Genomic DNA, 19,908 nt, shown 5'->3' on the forward strand with positions numbered 1-19,908 from the left:
GGGCAAGTGTATGAGAGGGAAAAAAAGAGACAAACTTCACGAATTTGTAAGGCCGCTAACGTTTTAATCTAATACTATTCATTAGACCCCTGTACTGTTGTAACATAGTGTCCCTTGAGACTTGTAAAAAGATAGAAGGAAGTGATCTTTAACTTGTTGTCTTACCTACTATATAGTTTCCCTCCCCTACATGGCTACATCTCTCTATTTTTATTATAAATTCTTTGCAAAATGGAGGTCCAAAAACTCCCTAGAACATCCAAGCCCTCTCTTTCTCCCACTCTAGCAGAAATCCAAAAGGGTGTCCATCACTCGCAAAGCGACATGATCTCCGATTACAGCACCCCTGTCCATCATCAAGTCCTTGAGCTAGGCCATGCTTGTAGCTCTATACCACCATCAAACCCTTTTGTTCTTTCATTTGACAACTTAACATACAGTGTCAAAGTTGGCCAAAAAATGTCACTTGCAATCTGTGGAAAGGACTCGTCACTTGATTCTTCAGAGACAGGCAAGAAAATTTTGTTGAATGATATATCTGAAGCAGCAAGAGAAGGTGAAATCACGGCTGTTCTTGGGGCTAGCGGGTCCGGTAAATCCACTTTGATTGATGCACTTGCAGACCGAATTGCGAAAGAGAGCTTGAAAGGGTCTGTGACTTTGAATGGTGAGGTCTTGGAATCAAGGCTATTGAAAACGATATCTGCTTATGTTATGCAAGATGATCTTTTGTTTCCTATGCTTACTGTGGAAGAAACGCTAATGTTCTCAGCCGAATTCAGGCTTCCTCGCTCCCTCTCCAAGTCAAAAAAGAAAGCAAGAGTCCAAGCCTTGATTGATCAATTAGGCCTGCGTAATGCAGCCAATACTGTGATTGGAGATGAAGGGCACAGAGGTGTGTCAGGAGGTGAAAGAAGAAGAGTTTCTATTGGAATTGACATCGTTCATGACCCGATTCTCTTGTTTCTCGATGAGCCAACTTCAGGGCTTGATTCAACTAGTGCTTTTATGGTTGTTAAGGTCTTGCAGAGGATTGCACAGAGTGGAAGCATTGTGATCATGTCCATACATCAACCGAGTTACAGACTCTTGACCTTACTTGACCGTTTGATCTTTCTTTCACACGGACAAACGGTGTATGCTGGCTCGCCGGGAAGTCTTCCAGAATTCTTTGCTGAGTTCGGACATCCGATTCCTGAGAACGAGAACCGAACTGAGTTTGCTCTGGACTATATTCGCGACCTTGAAGAAATTCCAGGTGGAACCAAGATCTTAGTTGAATTCAACAAGTCATGGCAAGCCATGAAAAATGCCAAGAACAGATTCTCCAATGCGTCAAAGCTCTCACTTAAGGACACAGTAAGTGTCAGCATTTCGAGAGGAAAACTGGTCTCTGGTGCCCCAAATGATTCGAACTCGACATCTTCACCCGTTTTAAGTTTTGCCAATCCACTCTGGGTTGAAGTGATGGTTATAGGCAAAAGATCATCATTAAATGCAAAAAGAATGCCTGAATTATTCGGAATTCGCCTTGCTGCTGTTCTTGTTACAGGTATAATCTTGGCTACCGTTTATTATCATCTTGACAACTCTCCCAGAGGTGTGCAAGAGCGATTAGGCTTTTTCGCTTTTGCCATTTCCACTACTTACTACACATGTGCAGAATCCATCCCTGCCTTTATTCAAGAACGTTATATTTTCATGAGAGAAACTGCCTACAATGCTTATCGTCGCTCGTCGTACGTTCTTGCTCACTCTCTAATCTCAATTCCCTCTCTGATCGTACTCTCTATTGCCTTTGCCACAACAACATTCTGGGCAGTAGGACTTGATGGTGGGTTTTCCGGGTTTTGTTTCTTCTTCTTCACAATCTTCTCTGCATTCTGGGCTGGAAGTTCTTTTGTTACGTTTCTCTTAGGCGTTGTCTCTCATGTCATGTTGAGTTTCACCCTCGTGGTAGCCATTTTGTCCTACTTTCTCCTCTTCAGTGGATTCTACGTTTCTCGCGACAGAATTCCTCCATTTTGGTTATGGTTTCACTACATGTCTCTAGTGAAATATCCATACGAAGCAGCTTTACAAAATGAATTTCACAGTCCAACAAAATGTTTTGTCATGGGCGTGCAGATGTTTGATAACACACCGCTTGCCGTGATGCCACTATCGATGAAATTAAGGATGTTGAAAACTATCAGCACCCGTTTGGGTCGGAACATTACAAGCAACACTTGTGCAGTCACAGGAACAGATATACTGCAGCAACAAGGGATAACACAGCTCAGCAAATGGAATTGCTTGTGGATAACTATTGCTTGGGGATTTTTCTTCAGGATTCTGTTTTACTTTGCTTTGTTGCTGTCGAGTAAGAATAAGAGGAGGTAAATAGAATCATTGTTTATCTAGCTTGTATCTAACAAGAATGGAGCTGCCTAAGAACATGGTCATCTTTTCCTTATGTAATCGTTAACCCAGTTATATGTAATTTCTCTGACGAAAAGGTTGCGCGCAGTAGGGGTTTGGGTTTTAATTCATAATTATATTTAATATAATTTCTAATATTTTATAAAATATAAATTCAGTCCATTCCTCTTTTTTTTTTTTTTTAATCTGAGCAGGTTTGATATATAGGTTGGATTACATATATTACATATATTAGTACATGTTGAATATATTAATTCTTTTATTCTTTAACTATTCTAAAAAAATTATTAGGTTACAACTATTGAAACTAGATAAAGCTTCTAAAATATATACATTAAAAAGCAACATAAAAATTATTAAAATTTTCACATAAAACACAAAATAAAACAAAAATTACAATCAAATATTTTATCGAATAATTATGATGCAATATGATACAAAAATAAACTAGTAAAAAGAAACTATAAAGTGTTTTTAGGTTTGTAATTTGATTAAGAAAATAAAAGTTGAATTTAGATTCTTAAAATTTTCATTTGATTTTTCAGAATCATAAAATACAATGTTTCTTTATCAAATCAAATTTCAAAATAAATAATTATAATTCATGCAAAAGTAGAGAATAAAGAGAAGAAAATGCTATTAAAAGGATGAGATATGGTTGTAAATGTGAAAGTTAGAAAAGAAAAAAATATTATTTATATCAAGGATTGGAATTACTTATATTGGATGATATGGGTTATCTGAGGCTAAGCAGATTTTAAAAATCTCAACCTCTATTTTATTTATGATATTTATTTATTAGATTTTATTTATAATATTTATATTATTTAATTTTAACAGTTAAATCGGATTGGAGAATACAAATATTACATGAAACCTGATTTTTTTTAACACCACTGCATGCAGTTTAAAATTTACAAAATTTTGTCAATTTAATTTTTTTTTATTAATTTTAAATTAATATATTTTTAATGTTTTCAAATTGTTTTAATGTGATGATGTCAAAAAAAAATTTTAAAAATAAAAAAATTATTATTAATATATATATATTTTAATATGAAAATTATTTAAAAAATAACTATAATTATTCAATGTAGGATTGAGGAGCAGGCTTGCCCGAGTGATTATGTGAATATTCGAGCGAAAGACAATGGAATAAGCAATTAGTCTGGAGAGTAGGAATCAATATGGGAATTTGTCCTATCGCTTCTTGTGCTCATGACGCAAAAATTCGAAAATCTGGTTGACATTAATATGTTAAACAATTAAAAAATTAATTAATTTATTTTTAAAATAATTTAAAAAGTAAAAGTTTTCGCAATGTCAAATATGAGAAAAAAAAGAGAGAGAGACTTGCATCCACTTAGACATGTGAAATGCCTTTTTTAGGTCAAAGTTATACATAATGAAAATATTATTATTTTTATTATAATAATATTAGAGCTAGAAAATTATTTTTTAGTCATTTAAATTTGAATCTTATTGTTATTTTTAGCTAAAGATGTTTAAGAATTTGATAAAAATTATCAAGATTGAGATCAATTTACGGATATTTAGTTAAAATTATTGTTTAAGGTATTTTTGATATATTAAATGAATGATATTTATGTCTAAGTAAATTAAATATAAAAACAAAACATACAATTTTATCTCGATTTACAAAAATATATTTAATCCTTTTATTTCTAGTTCACTTATGATTTATTATCATGATTATTATCAATTTTATGATTTATTTACTTTCTTATTAAAAAATAAAAAAATGAAAAAAGAGACGTAGTTAAGATGGAAAAGTTTGATTAAAAAAAAAGACATTTTTTGAATAAAAAGTACTAAATTGAGGAGAATCAACACTAATCAACGGGTTATGGAATTATTATTTATGCTATAGGGACTAAGTGATTAATGTTTCTGAAGTACAAGGACTACGTTATAATTAACTCATTTCTTTTGTAAAGAAGATTTATATATAAAACAATTATATAGCAAAAATAGATGTTTGCTTAAGTGGGCCACAGACTGTAGGAGCCCGGCCTGTAGATTCAATGGGTTAGGTGAAAGAATTTTCTGTCTTAAATTCCTATCCTTTGGATTAAAATAAATGCATCCTGTCCGTCCAAATGAAGTACTCTTACCTTTTTAATCAATGAGATAAAACGAAGGAAAGGCCCGTCGGTTGTTTAACTTTCTATAAACATCGAAAATAGCCATTTCTCCTTCTCTCTCTCTCTCTGAACTCAATTCACATTCGGAAAAGTTAGGGTTTTCAAATTTCAAGGTACGGACTCCTGAATTGAATTGTTCTTAATTAGAAATCAGGGCTTATTTAGCTCTTTTCACTGCAGTTTCCGTTCAATATTGAGTATCTTTTAGTTAATAAGTGATTAATTATTGGTGTTTGCTGATGAATTCATTTAAAAAAAGATGCAATTTTTTTCTGGGTTTTCAACTCCGGATTTTTTTGTGCGTCAAGATGCTAGCTTTTCAATATTTGTCTGGATAGATCTGATTGGTTTCTTCTTGCCCTGATGCTCTTAAATAAATTCGTGTACGTGCTCCTATATAGTCTATTACAATTGAATGATTAATTTGTTGGTGAAGCTGCTGCTGATTAATTTGTTTGTTTGTTGTTGTTCTGTGGAGTTCAAGAAAATAGAACTGTTTCTTAGGGAATGTTTTGTTTGTTGCAGTTTGAAAATGCCGCGATATGATGATCGATATGCCAGTACGCGTCTCTATGTTGGACACCTGGCTGCTAGGACACGATCACGGGATCTGGAACATCTTTTCAGCAAATATGGGCGGTAATTTCTCTATTTTCAAGTTTAAAGTGCTTGAGATATTGGTCTTAAGCTGTGATAGTGTTCTCTCTTTCTCACAAGCACACATGTGAATTGGGCACTGTGGGTTTCTATCCTCTCAGCTAGCTATTGAAGAAATTATTCGAATATAATTTGTACAGTTTATTTCTGGGCTTTCAAGTTTCTATTGAATGATGCTCTAACATGAATTTAACACTATCGATCTATTCTCTGCAGTGCAGTAATATTATATCTTTTTGTTTCCTTTGTTTAACTGTCATTGACTGGTAAGAGGGAGTGTTTTTCGCCCCTGCAAATATCTTAGGAAACATGTAGGTCTTCAACAGTTTATTTTGCTCGTGGATTTGTGTCATTCACGTTATCTGTGTGGGTGGACCTAGGTGTCATTTTTTAACTTGAATGATCTTGTTGAAGGTTTCTGGCCTATTGCCTAACCTGGAGGTCTATGGTGAGAGGGTTGCCATGATGGAATTGGTGGAATTTCTTGCCAAGTTATAGGAGACTTTGGCGATTCTTTCTATTATGTTATTGCGTGTTTTTATGGAATTGGCAACAATCTCAAACTGGTGTTTAGTTCGTCTATGAGGGGTGAAGTATCATACACTTGCAGTACTTAAGTAATGATGGCCTTACTGTTTGTGGCAACCATTTCGCAGAGTACGAGATGTGGATATGAAGCGTGACTATGCGTTTGTTGTAAGTCTTTTCCACTTCTTCTTATGGTTTTCACTGAATGGAATTTTTCTGAGCATTGGTTGAGCACATATCCTTTAATTTTTTCATGATGAACACTGCTTTATATATTATATGATACACATATGGTGTGTTCTGCTGGGTTGTTCTCACCCTCTTTAAACAGGAATTTAGTGATCCCAGAGATGCTGATGATGCAAGGCATTACTTAGATGGCAAGGATTTTGATGGAAGTCGTATCATTGTGGAATTTGCAAAGGGGGTAAATTCTGTCTAGTTAATGTTTTCATTTAGTATACTCACAAACTCAAAACATGCAATTTTAAATTAGTAGACTAGGCCTGTATTGGTTTTGGTTTTATAGGATTAACTGGAAGCAAATTGGTTGTATGTAGATGGATCGAAGTTCAAATCCTAATCCTAATTGAAGCAATTTTATAGTTTTGTGAGATGTCAAACTACTCTATTCTTGTTGCTCTTGTGGGCTTCCAGAGTATTTGATTTATTTTTTCATTCACAAAGATTCTTAATCCTTATTCATTGAACTTGATTCTGTCGCTTGAAGAAGGCTGAGGAGGTTGATTACTGGTGACTTATTTATTCACTTCCCAATTGGCTCTCCAGCCAAAAGTACAATATGTTCACTTTCAAAATTGTGATGAATGCTATTGATATGCTTTTACCAAATTAATGTTTTCTTGTTGGGAATTTCTAGGTACCTCGTGGTTCTCGAGAATATTTGGGCAGAGGTCCTCCTCCAGGATCTGGACGCTGCTTTAATTGTGGCATTGATGGCCACTGGGCTCGAGATTGCAAAGCTGGAGACTGGAAGAACAAGTGTTATCGATGTGGGGAAAGAGGTCATATAGAGAGAAACTGCAAGAACAGTCCCAAGAAACTCACGTAATTTTCACCTCATTTTGTCGTTTCCTTCCTATCCTGCTGCTGCTTGTGCATTTTTTTTGTTTCTGATAATTTTCTACTGATGTTCAATGGTGTTCTGTTTTTGTTCTTTTTTATTGTGTGTTCTATATAGTAGGCGGGGGAGGAGTTACTCTCGATCACCAGGTAGATCACGCTCTCCTCACCGTGGCAGAAGCCGCAGCCCAAGTTATAGCCGGGGTCGAAGCTACAGGTCTGTGGCTTTTCTTTGAAAGCATGTGATTATGCAATCTTCTCATATCACACATAGTATGGTGTTCTTGATGATTTTTGGGTTATTCATATGCTGTATTTTGGTTTTTCTGGATCTTCTGTTCTTTTTCAGCCGATCAAGATCCCCACCACCAAAGAGAGAGCGAAGTGTTGAGAATGAGAACAGGTCATTGAGCCCTGAACCAAAGAGTACAAAGGCCAGGAAGCGCAGCCCAACACCTGATGAAGGCACCCCACGCCGCCCTTCTCCCAAATCTCGAAAACTGGATGATGAGCAAGATAGAGAGTACAGTGGCAGCCCCATGGGAAGAAGCAGAAGCAGAAGCCCTCGAGATCAGAGGTACAGAAGTCCTCAGACTAATGGTCGCAGCCGCAGTCCGAGTCCCAGGGATGATAGAAGCCCCGTTGATGATGATTATGAGGACAACAACCGCTCCCCGAGAGATAGAGATAGAGATAGTGACGTGTCACGTTGAAATGCACCATCCCAAAGGAATTGGTGTACCTGTTTGCACTTCCCAATCGTCATGAAGACCTTAAGTTTGTTCTATTTAGATGGTCAAACATTTTATATGCTAAGTAGAGATGTAATTGGAAACCTTTAATTTGGATTAGGGAGCCTATTTTAATCATTTGGTATGGGGAGCTATGTATTCAATTCGTTTTGTTTTATTTTTTGCTTTTCGGGATTTAGAACCTACAAACTGGATGGCCTGTCAATATTATCCCAGGACATCTAGGGCAAATAGCAATTATGAGCTCAACTTTAGTGTGGATGGAGCTGAATATTTATTTATTTCCCAAAAAAACTGGAGAAAAAATTATCAGTGCGTGCTTCTGCCCTGTAATGAGGTCCCAACGAACTTGAATTTCGAATCAACTGTGGCTAGGTTGTGCATTGCGTGCATCCGTTGTGCCTTGAAAACTAAACTTGGCAGCGACAGCATGGTTTTTGTTTGGATTTGCCGCTCAAATTCTTAACTGAAGATCAAATAAAACGGTTAGCAATTTCCACTGCCAGGTTTTGGGATGAAAATATCAGTTCAAGTCTTTTTGAAGGGTTTTTGGCGAAATTAATCTTAATTCTGAAATCGATTTTGTGTACAACGGAGGATTATCCGATGCTTTTTTGTGATCAACTACACGTTTCGTCGTGGAGTTGATTTACTGTCAAAGCCCAGGTGCTCTTTCGAATTTCTTGCTTCCAAGAATCCATCCAATCCTCGAATATGTCACCCGCCATTTCTCTGCCCTGCTTCAATAGTGTGATCTTTGCAGGGCGCCGGTCACCCCAGAAAAAGTTGAGCAATGCAAAAGTGCCAGGGGCAACGCCAAAACTTAGCAACACTACAGGCTTCGGTACCAGCAAGAAAGAGCCATCATGGCGGTGCGTGGAGGGTTGTGGTGCTTGCTGCAAGCTGGCAAAGGGCCCTGCTTTCGCCACTCCTGAAGAAATCTTCACAAACCCCACTGATATCGAGGTTTGCTTTCTTAATATTTACAATGCACATAATTTGTTCGACGGAATGTGTCAAAAAAAGAAACCAAAAGACTAGCGAAGCTCTTACTGTTTTTTGTTGACTCCCTTTCTTTTGCTGAATTATGGATTTTCAGCTTTATAAAAGCTTAATAGGCCCGGATGGATGGTGTATACATTATGAGAAAAGCACACGCAAGTGCTCAATTTACCCTGGTGAGTGGTGATTATCACTAGCTCCATTTCTTGATCAGCTTCTTGCTGTCATTTTTAATTTTGTAAACGTTTTGCTTTCTATGGGCTTTCTTCTCCTTTCAGATCGCCCCTATTTTTGTCGTGTGGAGCCAGATATATTCGAGTCACTGTATGGCATTACCAAGAAGAAATTCAACAAGGAGGCATGCGGGTAGGTCCATCTACTTTTACTTTCGCGCAAGGCTCTAGCTGTATTTGACCTTAGTCATTTGCTCATGTTTTATCTTTGTTCTCTTATGTTGCTTGCAGTAGCTGTAGAGACACTATTAAGGAAATCTATGGCTCACATTCCAAGGAACTGGACAGCTTCAATCGCTCCTTGAGGAGTTCTGATTAGTTAAATCGATCCGACTTGCCCTGCTTAAACTGCTCAAGGTCATTTTAACCTTGACCCTTTCCTTTTTATTTGTTCATTGAGCTGGTCAGAAAGTTTAGTATGAGAGGTTTTCCTGGATAATCAGATCAAATATAAACTTTTGAACAGGATTGGAGCTGTTGTCCTATGCCACAAGGAAAAGGGTTTAAAGAGAGATGAAAGTGGTAGTCTAGTGTATGTACATTCAACTGTGCTGTCATACGATAGCACTAGTGTATTCGATGCTGGCAAGATCATCAAGCAGAAAGCATAAACTTCCTTTCGGATTGTCCTTGACTTTTTTGGCAAAATTTGCCGTGTTGTGGCTGGATTAAAGTTCTCAAGGACCAGAATTAGTTCTAGTATATTGGTCAAGAGATCAGATAGCCTGCTGTCTTGGCTTCATCAAATCTGAAGGTGCTGGAGGTCCCTTAATTCAACTGAAACTAGCAGACTGTGTAAGATAAAGACTTCCCCTACTTTGTCTATGGAGTCTGATTACTCTCCTATAATCATAAATCTATTAGTTGGGCATGAATTTTAATCATCATGAATAGTCAGAAATTCAACCTATTATTCATGCTCTTGGTATTTTTTTAAAAAAATTGTTTTCAAGTAATGCATATCCATGCTTTCAATTTGTACTGAAAATTAGTTTAGCTTGATACCTTCTACTAACGAACTGCTTACAAATTAGCTAGTTTGTTTATTTTGTGTTGCATGTCATGCATATTTTGAGATTGTGAAGCCTTCTATATGCATTGGCAAAGTTATAATTCCAAGGTGTTGTGGTATTTGCAGCATTGAGCCTTGTAGATTTAGCCAAGAGCCTGAATTTGAAAAAGCTGCTCCCACCTTTTGTTTGTATTTTTATTTATACATGAGATAATTAGCTTTGCGAATGATGATCCACACTCTTGTTGAGTGATAGAAGAAGCGTGTGGAACTATTCCTGGAAGTATCGTAGTTACCATATTCTGTTAAAACCGTTGCCCAGAAGAAAAAAGCGGGAAACATAGCCAACACCCACCTGCAGCAATATACATGACTCTCTCTTCATTCTTGGATTTTGATGCTTTCTCTTTCGTTCTTGGATCTTGATTGCTTTTGTTATGCAGCCCTCATTTCTATCACTTCCACCATTGGATCCCTCTGCTCAGACATTATGGCCACGTCTCTCTCCTCTAGTGGCCTAGCAGTTTTTGTTCATGCCCACAACCTCACCACCTCCATCATTGTCTCCAATGCCACCTCCCTTGCCTTTCTTGCACAACCTGATTCTGCCCTTTGTTAGGTTACAGCTTAGCGAGTTAATTCTAGAAAGAAATTAAGAGAGAAGAAGAAGATGCAGAACAAGAAGAGTTGATTCGGAAATTGTGCTTCATTTTTACATCCACTGTTTTTTATACTACCTCAAGCAACAAACTTACACTTTCCAACTAACAATTGTGCTTCATTCTTAGCTACTCTAACTGCCAAACTAACAGCCACAACTAACTACCTAGTACAAGAGACTTATTAGCACATGCTGAAATAACTACTGCCATTACAACCACGTGCAAAATGTAACTATTGTTGCTGCATGCTATTGTTTCTTCATTTGTAATTTTAACAATACCCTCCCCATAAAAAAAATCAGCATCATATTCTTCTCTAATTCCTCCCAAATAACATCTTCAGGAAATGAATTGGAACATTGAATTAATCCAAAATATATCAGGTTCATTCGCCGAGCAAATCGTCCTAGTCTTGGTGACTGACACCAGTCATCCTTGAGATTGGTGAAAATTATTGGTGGGCGCTGTTAGCTTTTGTTTGTAGGGTTGCTGTTGATTGGCGTTTCACTTATGGTTAATGGGTTTTTGTCCTTTTCCATTGCTATAGGTATAGATTAGGACTTCACTCTTTTGGTTTGATCTTCTTGTCAAACTGATCTGTTTAAATCTGCCAATGCAATTCTTTTCGATCTTTGAGATTAAAAGAACGAATATTCTCCAACTGGTGATGTTATTTGATCAATGTTCTTTGACGTGTCGAACACATGTCAAATGGTAACCTCGTTCCAGATTGTGCAAATCTTGACATGCCTAAAAATCTGTGAATTTTGGAAATTAGAAAATCGGACTTCGAAGAAGAAAAAAATACCAGGCCCACAATAGAACTCATCCAGAACTGTCCGGTGAATTTCAATAGAAATGTTGTGGTTTAAACAGAAACGAGAAGGACGAAAAAGAAATGAAAGGAGGAAAGACACTTTTCTAGCAAGTGGGAATGGTTACTTTGTGCTTGGTGATAGGGAAATTGCGTCAAGATGCTCTGGCTTTCTACACCAATCTAGAGATGCCAATCTTTTATGCATGCATGCTCTCTGTTTTTTTCCCTGGTATATATTCGGTTTCAAAAGGGTCTCTAGGTTTGTAAAAGGAATGCAGAGATGGCGATAGAATCTCACCAGTACATGGGCGGTGATAGGCTGGTGCCGAAACAACCAGCTTTCTTTCTCTCAAACCCCACCTATAGGATGCTGGAATTGACAGGAAACATGAAACCATTTATAGGGAGGACTAGTTGCAGCGATTCATTAAGACCGAGTCCGAAGAAAGTGTCAGTGGTTGAATTACATCTGTCATGACCTCCTCTAATTATCACATGCAAGAACCACAATCAGCCGTCGCAGAAGATTGTCCAACTTTGTTTTTTGACAGTTATGATATCCCTGGAGTGTATGAAGATTGCCCTCCGTTGTTTGAAGCAATATGCTATCCTTGCCCACCATCACTCTCTGATTCTCCTTGCCAGGAAGATTACTCCCTAGATTTCTTTTCTTCAGCATATAGTGAAGAAGAGGCCTCCTATGCAGATAACCCTTGTGAAGATGAGCAACTGCCATACAACAATTGGAGGGATTTTTGGAGCAAATACGAGTCTTGCCTCACCTTCGGGGATTACTGGGACGATGACCTCTCCTCCTATGGCAACAGTACTGATACCAACGGGAATGGCAGTGGATTGCGAGGCAGAGAAGAATGCTTCCAAGGTGAAGAACAGAGAGACATTTATTCTGGCCTTTATGAAAACAAAGAAACCGAGTTTTCTTATTATGATGATAGTCCTTGGTCGGGGTACCAGTCCTGGTTTGATGAGAGGAAGGGAGATACCTTGTACAATGGTGGGTATGAGCACGGATATGCATATAGCAACAGCCTGGATGAGATTGGCATCTGGGAAGGTCTCTTCGGTTACTGGCCTTGCTTGACTCGGAAACATATAACGGCTTCTGGTGAATAAAGATCCATTTAGGAAGACTTCTTGAAGCAGCTTCTGCCACCCTCATCAGTTTAGAGTTTCTTTTGTACTAAGTGCTGGCTGATAATAGTGAAGAATTCTACTAGCATTATTAGAGGCAGGGTTCAACAGAACCCAGCATGGAGCAGTTCTGCTGCAATCCAGTAAAATTCATCTGCGGTGAGCGTAAGATCTGAATTAATCTTCTGTTTTACATGCTAAGTAAATGTTTCCATCTGTTCTTTATCTTAACCCAACAATAAAGGGAAAGAAACTCTTCATAAAATGGCACCTTTCGGTTTGATCTGCCTCGTGGATATCTCATTAAGGGAACTTAAAAGGCTAATTTCTTCTAGTTTGGGAATTTAGCCTGGTGATCTTAAAGCATCATTAAGACCTGAATTACATGTGCATAGCAAGTGTCTATGTCAACATGTCAATAATCACCGAGAAAGAGGAAGTTTTATAAGTAAATTTCTTTCTTTTCGTGGATGTAAAATTCATGCATAATCGGTGTGCTATACAGATGATGGCCAAGTTTATAAAATTTACCATAGTACAGAGCCAAGCCCCAATTCATCCTCTATATCATCCCCATCTTCAAACAGCTTCAGAAACCGAGCTTGATCTTGCTCCCTCTTCTTCTTTTGCCAGTACTTGTATGCTGCTGCTACCCCCAAGAACAAACACAGTTGAAACCAGAGCACTGATCAATACGATCACAGCAAGAAGCATTCCATTCCCTTCTTTGTATGGTTTTGAGGCAGAGTTGGAATCTATAGACACGTGAAGAACAGAATCATGAGTATACTATTGAACACTAAAATATAAAAAAGCAGAGGCCCGTGCTGTGATCACCCACAGATGAACCTGTAAAACATCCACAAGGCAGGTCCCTTGTTTACCCTACCAAAAGAATAATACCCTGGAGGTTAATCTACCTTAACAACTCGTAGTCACACACCAACTAGCTAAAGTATTATTGAAGTACCAGTAGCATCCAGAGGTCCGAACTTTACATGAAAAGCTGAAACATTCACATGATCACAGAAAAGTTACTTGATTTTCTAAAGCAATATCCCCGACACCCCCCGGGCCTTGTCTTCCTCTTTTTACTAGTTCATTTACCTATTCAACCAGTGGAAGAATTCACAGCAACTTGTCAAACCTATCATAAAGTTACAAGCAGCATCTAAACATCAGAAACAATCACGAGTTAGCAGCACAGCAACAATCAATGTTCCATACATATTTCAGCTCATCAATCAAAGTAATCCAGCCAAACCACAGTTATGCCTTCCCTTCTGCTGCTTAAGTTCCTAAATTATCTAAAACAAAAGTTCCTACTTCCTTTGTCCATTAAAGAGACATCTTTTTATGCATAACAGCATCTTTACCTCAATAATAGCATTGCTATAAGAAACAATCATTCAAACCACATTCCACTAAACCATCACAGGCTAGCAAAGCTAAAGAAGTAATTAAAAAACACTTGAAACATAGATATGCAATAGACACATGATCAAGTCACAGATGAAACACACACACACAAATTAAAAATTAAAATAATAATAATTTCAAGTCATTTGATTAGTTTTTTTTTTTTTTTAAGAAATCCAATATAAAATAAGCGAAACCTTACGTGCCAAGATTCTTCGAAAGTATAAGAGACGTTAACTTGTTTAACATCAGGCAATACAGTTATGTTTTCTCCTTTACAACTGAAATATATGGTTGGTTTAGCATTTAACCACTCTTGTGTTCTGTATATTTTCATCGAATCCAATGTTACAACAGTGGATAGTACAATTCTTGTCACCAGACACACACCAATCAAATCAATTATAAAACACAGTTGAAAAGACGAGATTTTCGTTTTACCTGGATAGTAGATGAGGAAAATCAAAGAGACAGAAGAAACCCTAGAATGTTGGCGATGGAACCATATCGACATTGCTTTTAGATTCGATTGAATTTATAAGTTCTTGATGGATTGAGAATAAGAGCTGATAATAATGGTTAGGGAGTGCTCTTCCGATATCGATAGGGTTTTGTTTTAGGGAAAAAGTTTGTGTGGGGCTGTGAGAGTGAGTTACTAGTTATGGCGGTTTTTTAAGTTTTGGTTCGTTTGCGTGAGCTGACCGCTTCCCGCTGCGCGTTATTTGACGGGGGTGCTGTCTGGATTACGCCGGGCCGGGCTCACGTCCTCCATTATTATTTTTTTTCTTTTTTACTAAAGAACATAGAATTTATAAATATTTTCAAATTATTCAAGAATTTCCATGGAGCTCTCCATCCATCCAAATTTTCAACGAAAACCATTTAATTATGATATTTTATATATATAAAAAACGCCATGGCAGAATCTCTACACGTTAAGTAAAAGGAGGTTTTGGGGCAAGGAAAATAGTCAAAAAACTAGAAAATATTAGATTCAAAAGCAGTCACTTACTGTTCTGGTAATTGAGCAGTCCAATTATAGTTTGCCATGGACAAAAAAATACGCATTCCAAGTTCTAAACAATGCTGTATGGTTCTAGCAATGGAGGGGTACACAGGCAAGGCCTAATTACAGACTTGATGGATGGTAGTGAAAAAGGCAGCGAATTTAGACAACCATCTTTTCAATCCCTCTCCTGCAGCCGCTCTCGCATTGTTGAGAGCTAGCTCGTCGGCCTGCTTGCGGCCACATTCCTAAACCCTAATTCTAAGAAGAAAACAAGACCAATGTGGACATTTGCAGCTCTTGCAATCGTACTCCCTTTCTCCCTTCCTAACCATGCTTACTCTCTCAGGTTGTCCAGGCCGGGGAAATTAAATCGACAAAAACCATTGCTAGCTGCTAAATTATCAACGCCTGCTGAGTTCCTTGCTGCTCGCAACAAGATCAGGGAAATCCACAATTTAACACTCTTGGCGTGGGACCAGAGGTTAGCTGGACATGCTCGCTGGTGGGCCGACACGCGCCTTGATAACTGCAAGAAATTGCTGCACTCTCCCAATATAGCCCTCACGGAGAAAACTTGTTCTGGGCTCTACGGGATCACTGGAATGCATCCAAGGTAGTCAAGTATTGGGGTGATGAAAGGAATCTTTACGATCCAAATACAAATGAATGCATCAACAACAGTGTCTGCGGGCATTATACACAGATTGTATGGAATGCGACTCAGCGTGTGGGCTGCGCCCATGTTCTATGTCACAATATTCAAGGTCACCTGTTTGTTTTCTCCTATGATCCTCCGGGGAATATTTACTATCATGGTCCATTTGGTGGCCGTTTTAACAAATCTATCGTGAATCCTCCGTCGTCTAATAATGCAAGCTCAACAATTCTAGGAAGTCAATCTGGGATCACCGGGAATAAAGCTAATTATATTGTCTCAAGCACCACTGGGCATCCAGCTAATAAGACCTAACAACGTAAATCGAGAACATGCATTTGCATTCTAACAATCTTCGCAGGCAAACTGTCTGGTTATATGTGTTTCTCCATTTATACACAACATGCAATAAACATTTATGATATCTGTGTGTGTTTGTTCTGACCTCTGGTCTCAATTTTACCAGAACTATAGTGCTGTTTGTGCCAATTACCTTAGATTTGGAAAAAGACCGATGAAAACCTCTGATTCTCAATGCGAACGGTCCAGGATTATTGTGAATCCGAGACAAGGCAGCTGAAATTTTCTAGTTTAAATCTCTGATGACACATGGGTTGGTAAGCCTACTTGCACACGTTGTTCCTTTATCGCTTTGTTTTACTTAGATTTAGATGCGTATCAAGTTCACCTTCCCCACGACTAAAAACACCTTCCCCCGTGCAGGTACATCTTACAGGTTATGTTTCTTTTTCAGGCTGAAAGCTGAGGGCTGAGGTCCACTCACTAGGAAGACTTTTTCTTCATGATCACTAAAATTACAAAAAGAATTTCTTTACTAGGAAGACTTTTGATCAATATTATAAAATCCATCGACAGCTGGGCAACTTTAGTCAGATCATGCAATCCATACCATAACAAATAATGCGAGAACACTTCGATCAGGTGAGTGCATAGAGGTGCGCTGCGTGATCGTTTCGAAATCAGAGTTGCTCAATATTGAGTAGTTTACAATGATGGTGGATCTTTCAGATGTTGATACCGATCCCTTGCCATTTCAAGTGTTGCATTTTTCGTGTAGAGCATTGATCGTAACAAAATCACAGAAACTTCAATCAGTAGAGAATACCTTGGTTTCTAGTTGATAAGCTTCGGTGAAGAAAGCTGGCCAACAAAGATATGTTGACATAATGCTACTAACAGTTGATGCACCAATGAGCATGTTCATCACCACAATTTGCAATTGAATGGCTTCTAGTGGAGAAGCTCCTCCCATGATAAGCCCAGTCATTGCTCCAGGAAGTGAAATGAGACCCACAGTTTTGGCATTGTCCAGTACAGGTGAAAGCGCAATAATTAGAGCCCTTTTCACTTGTTGAAGTGTGGCTTGACGCGGCGTCGCTCCAAGAGCCAATGCTGTCTCTACCTGCCACAAAAACCACCCAATTCGAATATGGAAATTGTTGCCAAATTGCAGATTTGAGAACCTCTCAACATCGCAAATGAATCAAAATTGAGGGACTAATTACACTTGGCATTGAATGATAAATTCCTAGAAAGATTTTGTCTTTAACATACCAGGTTCATTTGGACTTTGATATCATCCCGGAGCCTTTTCATTGTAACTCCAGTAACTGTCATTGCATTCCCAACCATCATGCCTGCAACGGGAATGATATACCGTGGAGTGAAGGGAAAAACGTTCAATAAAACTAGCAGGAGCAATGTCACTGCAGTTCCGACCAGGATGGAAGCACCAGCCACAAATTTTCCTCTAGGAACCTGCTTGGCACGTTGTCCAGCTGTATATCCAGCAACAGAGACCTGCAGGGGATTCAACAACAATGTCAAGAACTCGGAATGATTGTTTTTTTTAAAAAAAAAAAAAAAGTGAGACAAGCCTAATTGAAGTCTTGCGGAAAAGGAATCAGTTGCCAAATTCCTCAATTCTAATCTAGAAAGAGAATCACAAAAACTTCAGACGGATCGTAGGAATTTTCTGGATAAGATTTTCTTGACACGCAAGTTTCAAGAAGCAAGCAGCCAAGTTTATCTACGGTAAAATTGAAAAAAGTATATAAAAAACCAGAAATGGAAAGGCAGAAAACTAACAAGAAGTAGTCTGTTCCTGTTCCTTTTTTCGGTCAAACCCGAAAGCGAAGTCAGAATTCAGACAATTTTAGGTATGGCCAGGACTGTTAGTTGAGAGAAAAACCAAAACTAACATCCATGGTTAAGAAATTCCATGTTTTTGGCTCTAATACAAACAAAATTAAACTTGTTTTTTCTCTGTCTTTCTCTGTGTTCTTCCATATGGGGCAAAGAGTGAGCTAACATTACATACCTGTATCATGGAAAGTCCGAGTCAAAAAGAAAGGAAAATAAACCCGAGACATGCACATGATCAATTGAATTAAGCTAAGTTCATTAATGAGAAAAGGAGCCAGAAGGAATAAATAATTTTTTAACGCATAGATACTGTATTGATATGATCTCAAATAAAAAAAAAAAAAAAAAAGGATATACAGAAGCAGCTCGAGGAATTCATATAACCCTTTGGATATTTCCTTCTTTGTTGCCTTTAAATTTTCTTATCAAGCTAAAATATAAAGAACTTCCAAGTGAAAAAAAAAAATTAATGTAGAACAGAAATAACAAAGAAAATAAATTAATACGAACCATGAAAAGGTAAGCAAGGATGATCCAGACAGCATGGTCCTGATTGAAAATGAACTGCAAAACAAACCCAATAACAGAGAGCTGAAGAAAGGATCTAATAATCGAATACACCATCTCTCCCTCCAAACCAAGCTTTTGCATATAGGACAGAATCACCGCCATAAGCACCACTGCTGTAGCAGCCAGTGGCTTTAGCATGCCCTTTAGAAACTTGATCAGCCACTTAAAATTATCATCACCGATACCAGAACTCAGAAATTCATCAAAGTCGAAATCCATTCCAAAATTCCCACCACGCAAACTAAAAAAAATTATGTAACTGTTTAACTAACTAGCTAGTCGTAGCTTGTTATACTTTAAAGAGATTCGTGGGAGAAAAGTTAGGTCATTTGCCTCTGGTGGTGGCACATATGGTGGCAGAAACGACCTTCCCCTGATAAAAATGAGGTGTCTCGTGGAGTTTCTATTTGAGGATAGGGCTGTTTGGGATTGCGTTTGAAAAGCGTTTTTCATAAAATTTGAAAATTTTTTTTTTTTGTTTTAGCTTGGAAGTAATATGTTTTTGATGTTTTCAAATCATTTTGATGTGCTGATCTCAAAAATGATTTTTAAAAAATAAAAAAATATTATTAGCATGCTTTTCTAAGTGAAAAGCATTTTAAAAAGCAACAGCAACCACACTCCCAAACACCCTCGATATATGTGGGTCATCTAAACTACTTTCCGTACTGGGCACATTTCTTCGTGCTTCTCTGACTACGGTAGAGGTACATTCCGTCCAACAATTTTATTAATCTTTCTAACCATTTTATTATCTTTCTTCTTCTTCTTTATTTATAACTTCTTATTATCTTTAATGTATGAAACAAAGTCCGGCCGAATCTAATCTTAAAATATATGTTAATTAGTTTTGACAGATTAGATATATATCTTAAATCATACATCAAATTAAACTAAAATTTTCAATAAAATACTAAACACATAAAACTATATTGCGGTAAATTTTCATGTTAAATAGAGTTCAGGAACATATTATTTAACAAATCCAAGTTACGAAACAAATTTAATCAAATTTATTAGACTAAATTTTTGTGTACTATTTGGAACATATATGAAGTTACAGGTAGAATTTTATTGCGATTCAAGTTGGAATGAAAACTAGAACTCTCAAGCTTCTTGGCCTTATATGATAGGTCCAGTAATTTATCTAGATTAAAAAGAACGATGTGTTTGAAGTCAGATCTAAAATATGTCAAGACTATACGAAAATTGAATATTCAGACTACATGGAGAAATTTTAACTGGAAAACTTTGTTTTTATTATCCTATTTTATTTATTTAATGTTGAATAATTATTTTTAATATGGATTTATTCTGACTTATTAGACATTATTTAGAGGTTTATTTCATTATTGTAATTATATTAATTGATTATTAGTTTATAGCCATTAGCTTGCAACTTAAAAAGGATCTATTAGACTTAATTAAAGGAGACTATATTATGTTTTTTGAGCTGTAAATTTCAACATTAAGTTGAAGAATAAATGCAGGGTTTTTTTGTTTGTTTATTATTTAATAACATTTCTTTGCATGGAAAAAGATCATACATAAACTTACAAAAAATTAACTGGTTTTATCCCTAGAAATTTGATTTTTATATCAACT

General features: G+C 37.2%; 4 protein-coding genes across 10 annotated transcripts; 3 read left to right on the forward strand and 1 right to left on the reverse strand.

The window, feature by feature from the left end:
* Window positions 1-200: 200 nt before the first annotated feature.
* Window positions 201-2,511, forward strand: LOC118030589 (ABC transporter G family member 20). The gene has a single exon (XM_035034760.2). It carries the CDS (start codon window positions 232-234, stop codon window positions 2,380-2,382), a length of 2,151 nt encoding a protein of 716 aa, XP_034890651.1. The 5' UTR covers window positions 201-231; the 3' UTR covers window positions 2,383-2,511.
* Window positions 2,512-4,552: 2,041 nt separating this feature from the next.
* On the forward strand, window positions 4,553-7,763 carry LOC118030604 (serine/arginine-rich splicing factor RS2Z33). Of its 3 annotated transcripts, none has more exons than XM_035034775.2 (7): window positions 4,553-4,699; window positions 5,112-5,225; window positions 5,900-5,939; window positions 6,103-6,198; window positions 6,652-6,839; window positions 6,973-7,071; window positions 7,204-7,763. In XM_035034775.2, the coding sequence occupies exons 2-7, from the start codon at window positions 5,119-5,121 to the stop codon at window positions 7,565-7,567; spliced, it is 894 nt and encodes a 297-aa protein (XP_034890666.1). In that variant the 5' UTR covers window positions 4,553-4,699; window positions 5,112-5,118; the 3' UTR covers window positions 7,568-7,763. The 3 variants fall into 3 exon arrangements, with proteins under 3 accessions (XP_034890666.1, XP_034890667.1, XP_034890668.1); XM_035034776.2 differs by having other exon boundaries at window positions 6,976-7,071; XM_035034777.2 differs by lacking the exon at window positions 4,553-4,699 and having other exon boundaries at window positions 5,106-5,225; window positions 5,658-5,939.
* A 142-nt stretch (window positions 7,764-7,905) lies between these two features.
* Window positions 7,906-9,725, forward strand: LOC118030610 (uncharacterized). Its single transcript, XM_035034786.2, has 5 exons — window positions 7,906-8,572; window positions 8,706-8,784; window positions 8,887-8,974; window positions 9,073-9,198; window positions 9,308-9,725. The coding sequence occupies exons 1-4, from the start codon at window positions 8,321-8,323 to the stop codon at window positions 9,158-9,160; spliced, it is 507 nt and encodes a 168-aa protein (XP_034890677.1). The 5' UTR covers window positions 7,906-8,320; the 3' UTR covers window positions 9,161-9,198; window positions 9,308-9,725.
* Window positions 9,726-11,411: 1,686 nt separating this feature from the next.
* On the reverse strand, window positions 11,412-18,713 carry LOC118030607 (protein ALUMINUM SENSITIVE 3). 5 transcript variants are annotated; one of them, XM_073409843.1, is made up of 6 exons: window positions 18,244-18,713; window positions 17,143-17,388; window positions 14,345-16,990; window positions 13,016-13,239; window positions 12,756-12,860; window positions 11,412-12,638 (listed from the first exon to the last, which is right to left on the reverse strand). In XM_073409843.1, the coding sequence occupies exons 1-3, from the start codon at window positions 18,520-18,522 to the stop codon at window positions 16,676-16,678; spliced, it is 840 nt and encodes a 279-aa protein (XP_073265944.1). In that variant the 5' UTR covers window positions 18,523-18,713; the 3' UTR covers window positions 11,412-12,638; window positions 12,756-12,860; window positions 13,016-13,239; window positions 14,345-16,675. The 5 variants fall into 5 exon arrangements, with proteins under 5 accessions (XP_073265944.1, XP_073265946.1, XP_073265947.1 ...); XM_073409845.1 differs by having other exon boundaries at window positions 11,412-12,244; window positions 12,337-12,860; XM_073409846.1 differs by having other exon boundaries at window positions 11,412-12,030; window positions 12,115-12,860.
* Window positions 18,714-19,908: the final 1,195 nt, after the last annotated feature.

The sequence above is a fragment of the Populus alba genome, chromosome 6 (assembly GCF_005239225.2).
Source record: "Populus alba chromosome 6, ASM523922v2, whole genome shotgun sequence".
Lineage (NCBI taxonomy): Eukaryota > Viridiplantae > Streptophyta > Magnoliopsida > Malpighiales > Salicaceae > Populus > Populus alba.

Excerpts from the sequence above, each read along its gene's own strand:
- LOC118030604 (XM_035034775.2), top strand. The coding sequence starts at position 5,119 with ATGCCGCGATATGATGATCGATATGCCAGTACGCGTCTCTATGTTGGA. Across the intron at positions 5,226-5,899 it reads CTTTTCAGCAAATATGGGCG|AGTACGAGATGTGGATATGA; the intron begins GTAATTTCTCTA and ends ACCATTTCGCAG. Across the intron at positions 7,072-7,203 it reads AGCCGGGGTCGAAGCTACAG|CCGATCAAGATCCCCACCAC; the intron begins GTCTGTGGCTTT and ends GTTCTTTTTCAG.
- LOC118030607 (XM_073409844.1), bottom strand. The coding sequence starts at position 18,522 with ATGGATTTCGACTTTGATGAATTTCTGAGTTCTGGTATCGGTGATGAT. Across the intron at positions 17,389-18,243 it reads TCCTTGCTTACCTTTTCATG|GTCTCTGTTGCTGGATATAC; the intron begins GTTCGTATTAAT and ends AATCCCCTGCAG. Across the intron at positions 16,991-17,142 it reads TCAAAGTCCAAATGAACCTG|GTAGAGACAGCATTGGCTCT; the intron begins GTATGTTAAAGA and ends TTTTTGTGGCAG.
- LOC118030610 (XM_035034786.2), top strand. The coding sequence starts at position 8,321 with ATGTCACCCGCCATTTCTCTGCCCTGCTTCAATAGTGTGATCTTTGCA. Across the intron at positions 8,785-8,886 it reads CAAGTGCTCAATTTACCCTG|ATCGCCCCTATTTTTGTCGT; the intron begins GTGAGTGGTGAT and ends TTCTCCTTTCAG. Across the intron at positions 8,975-9,072 it reads TTCAACAAGGAGGCATGCGG|TAGCTGTAGAGACACTATTA; the intron begins GTAGGTCCATCT and ends TGTTGCTTGCAG.
- LOC118030589 (XM_035034760.2), top strand. The coding sequence starts at position 232 with ATGGAGGTCCAAAAACTCCCTAGAACATCCAAGCCCTCTCTTTCTCCC.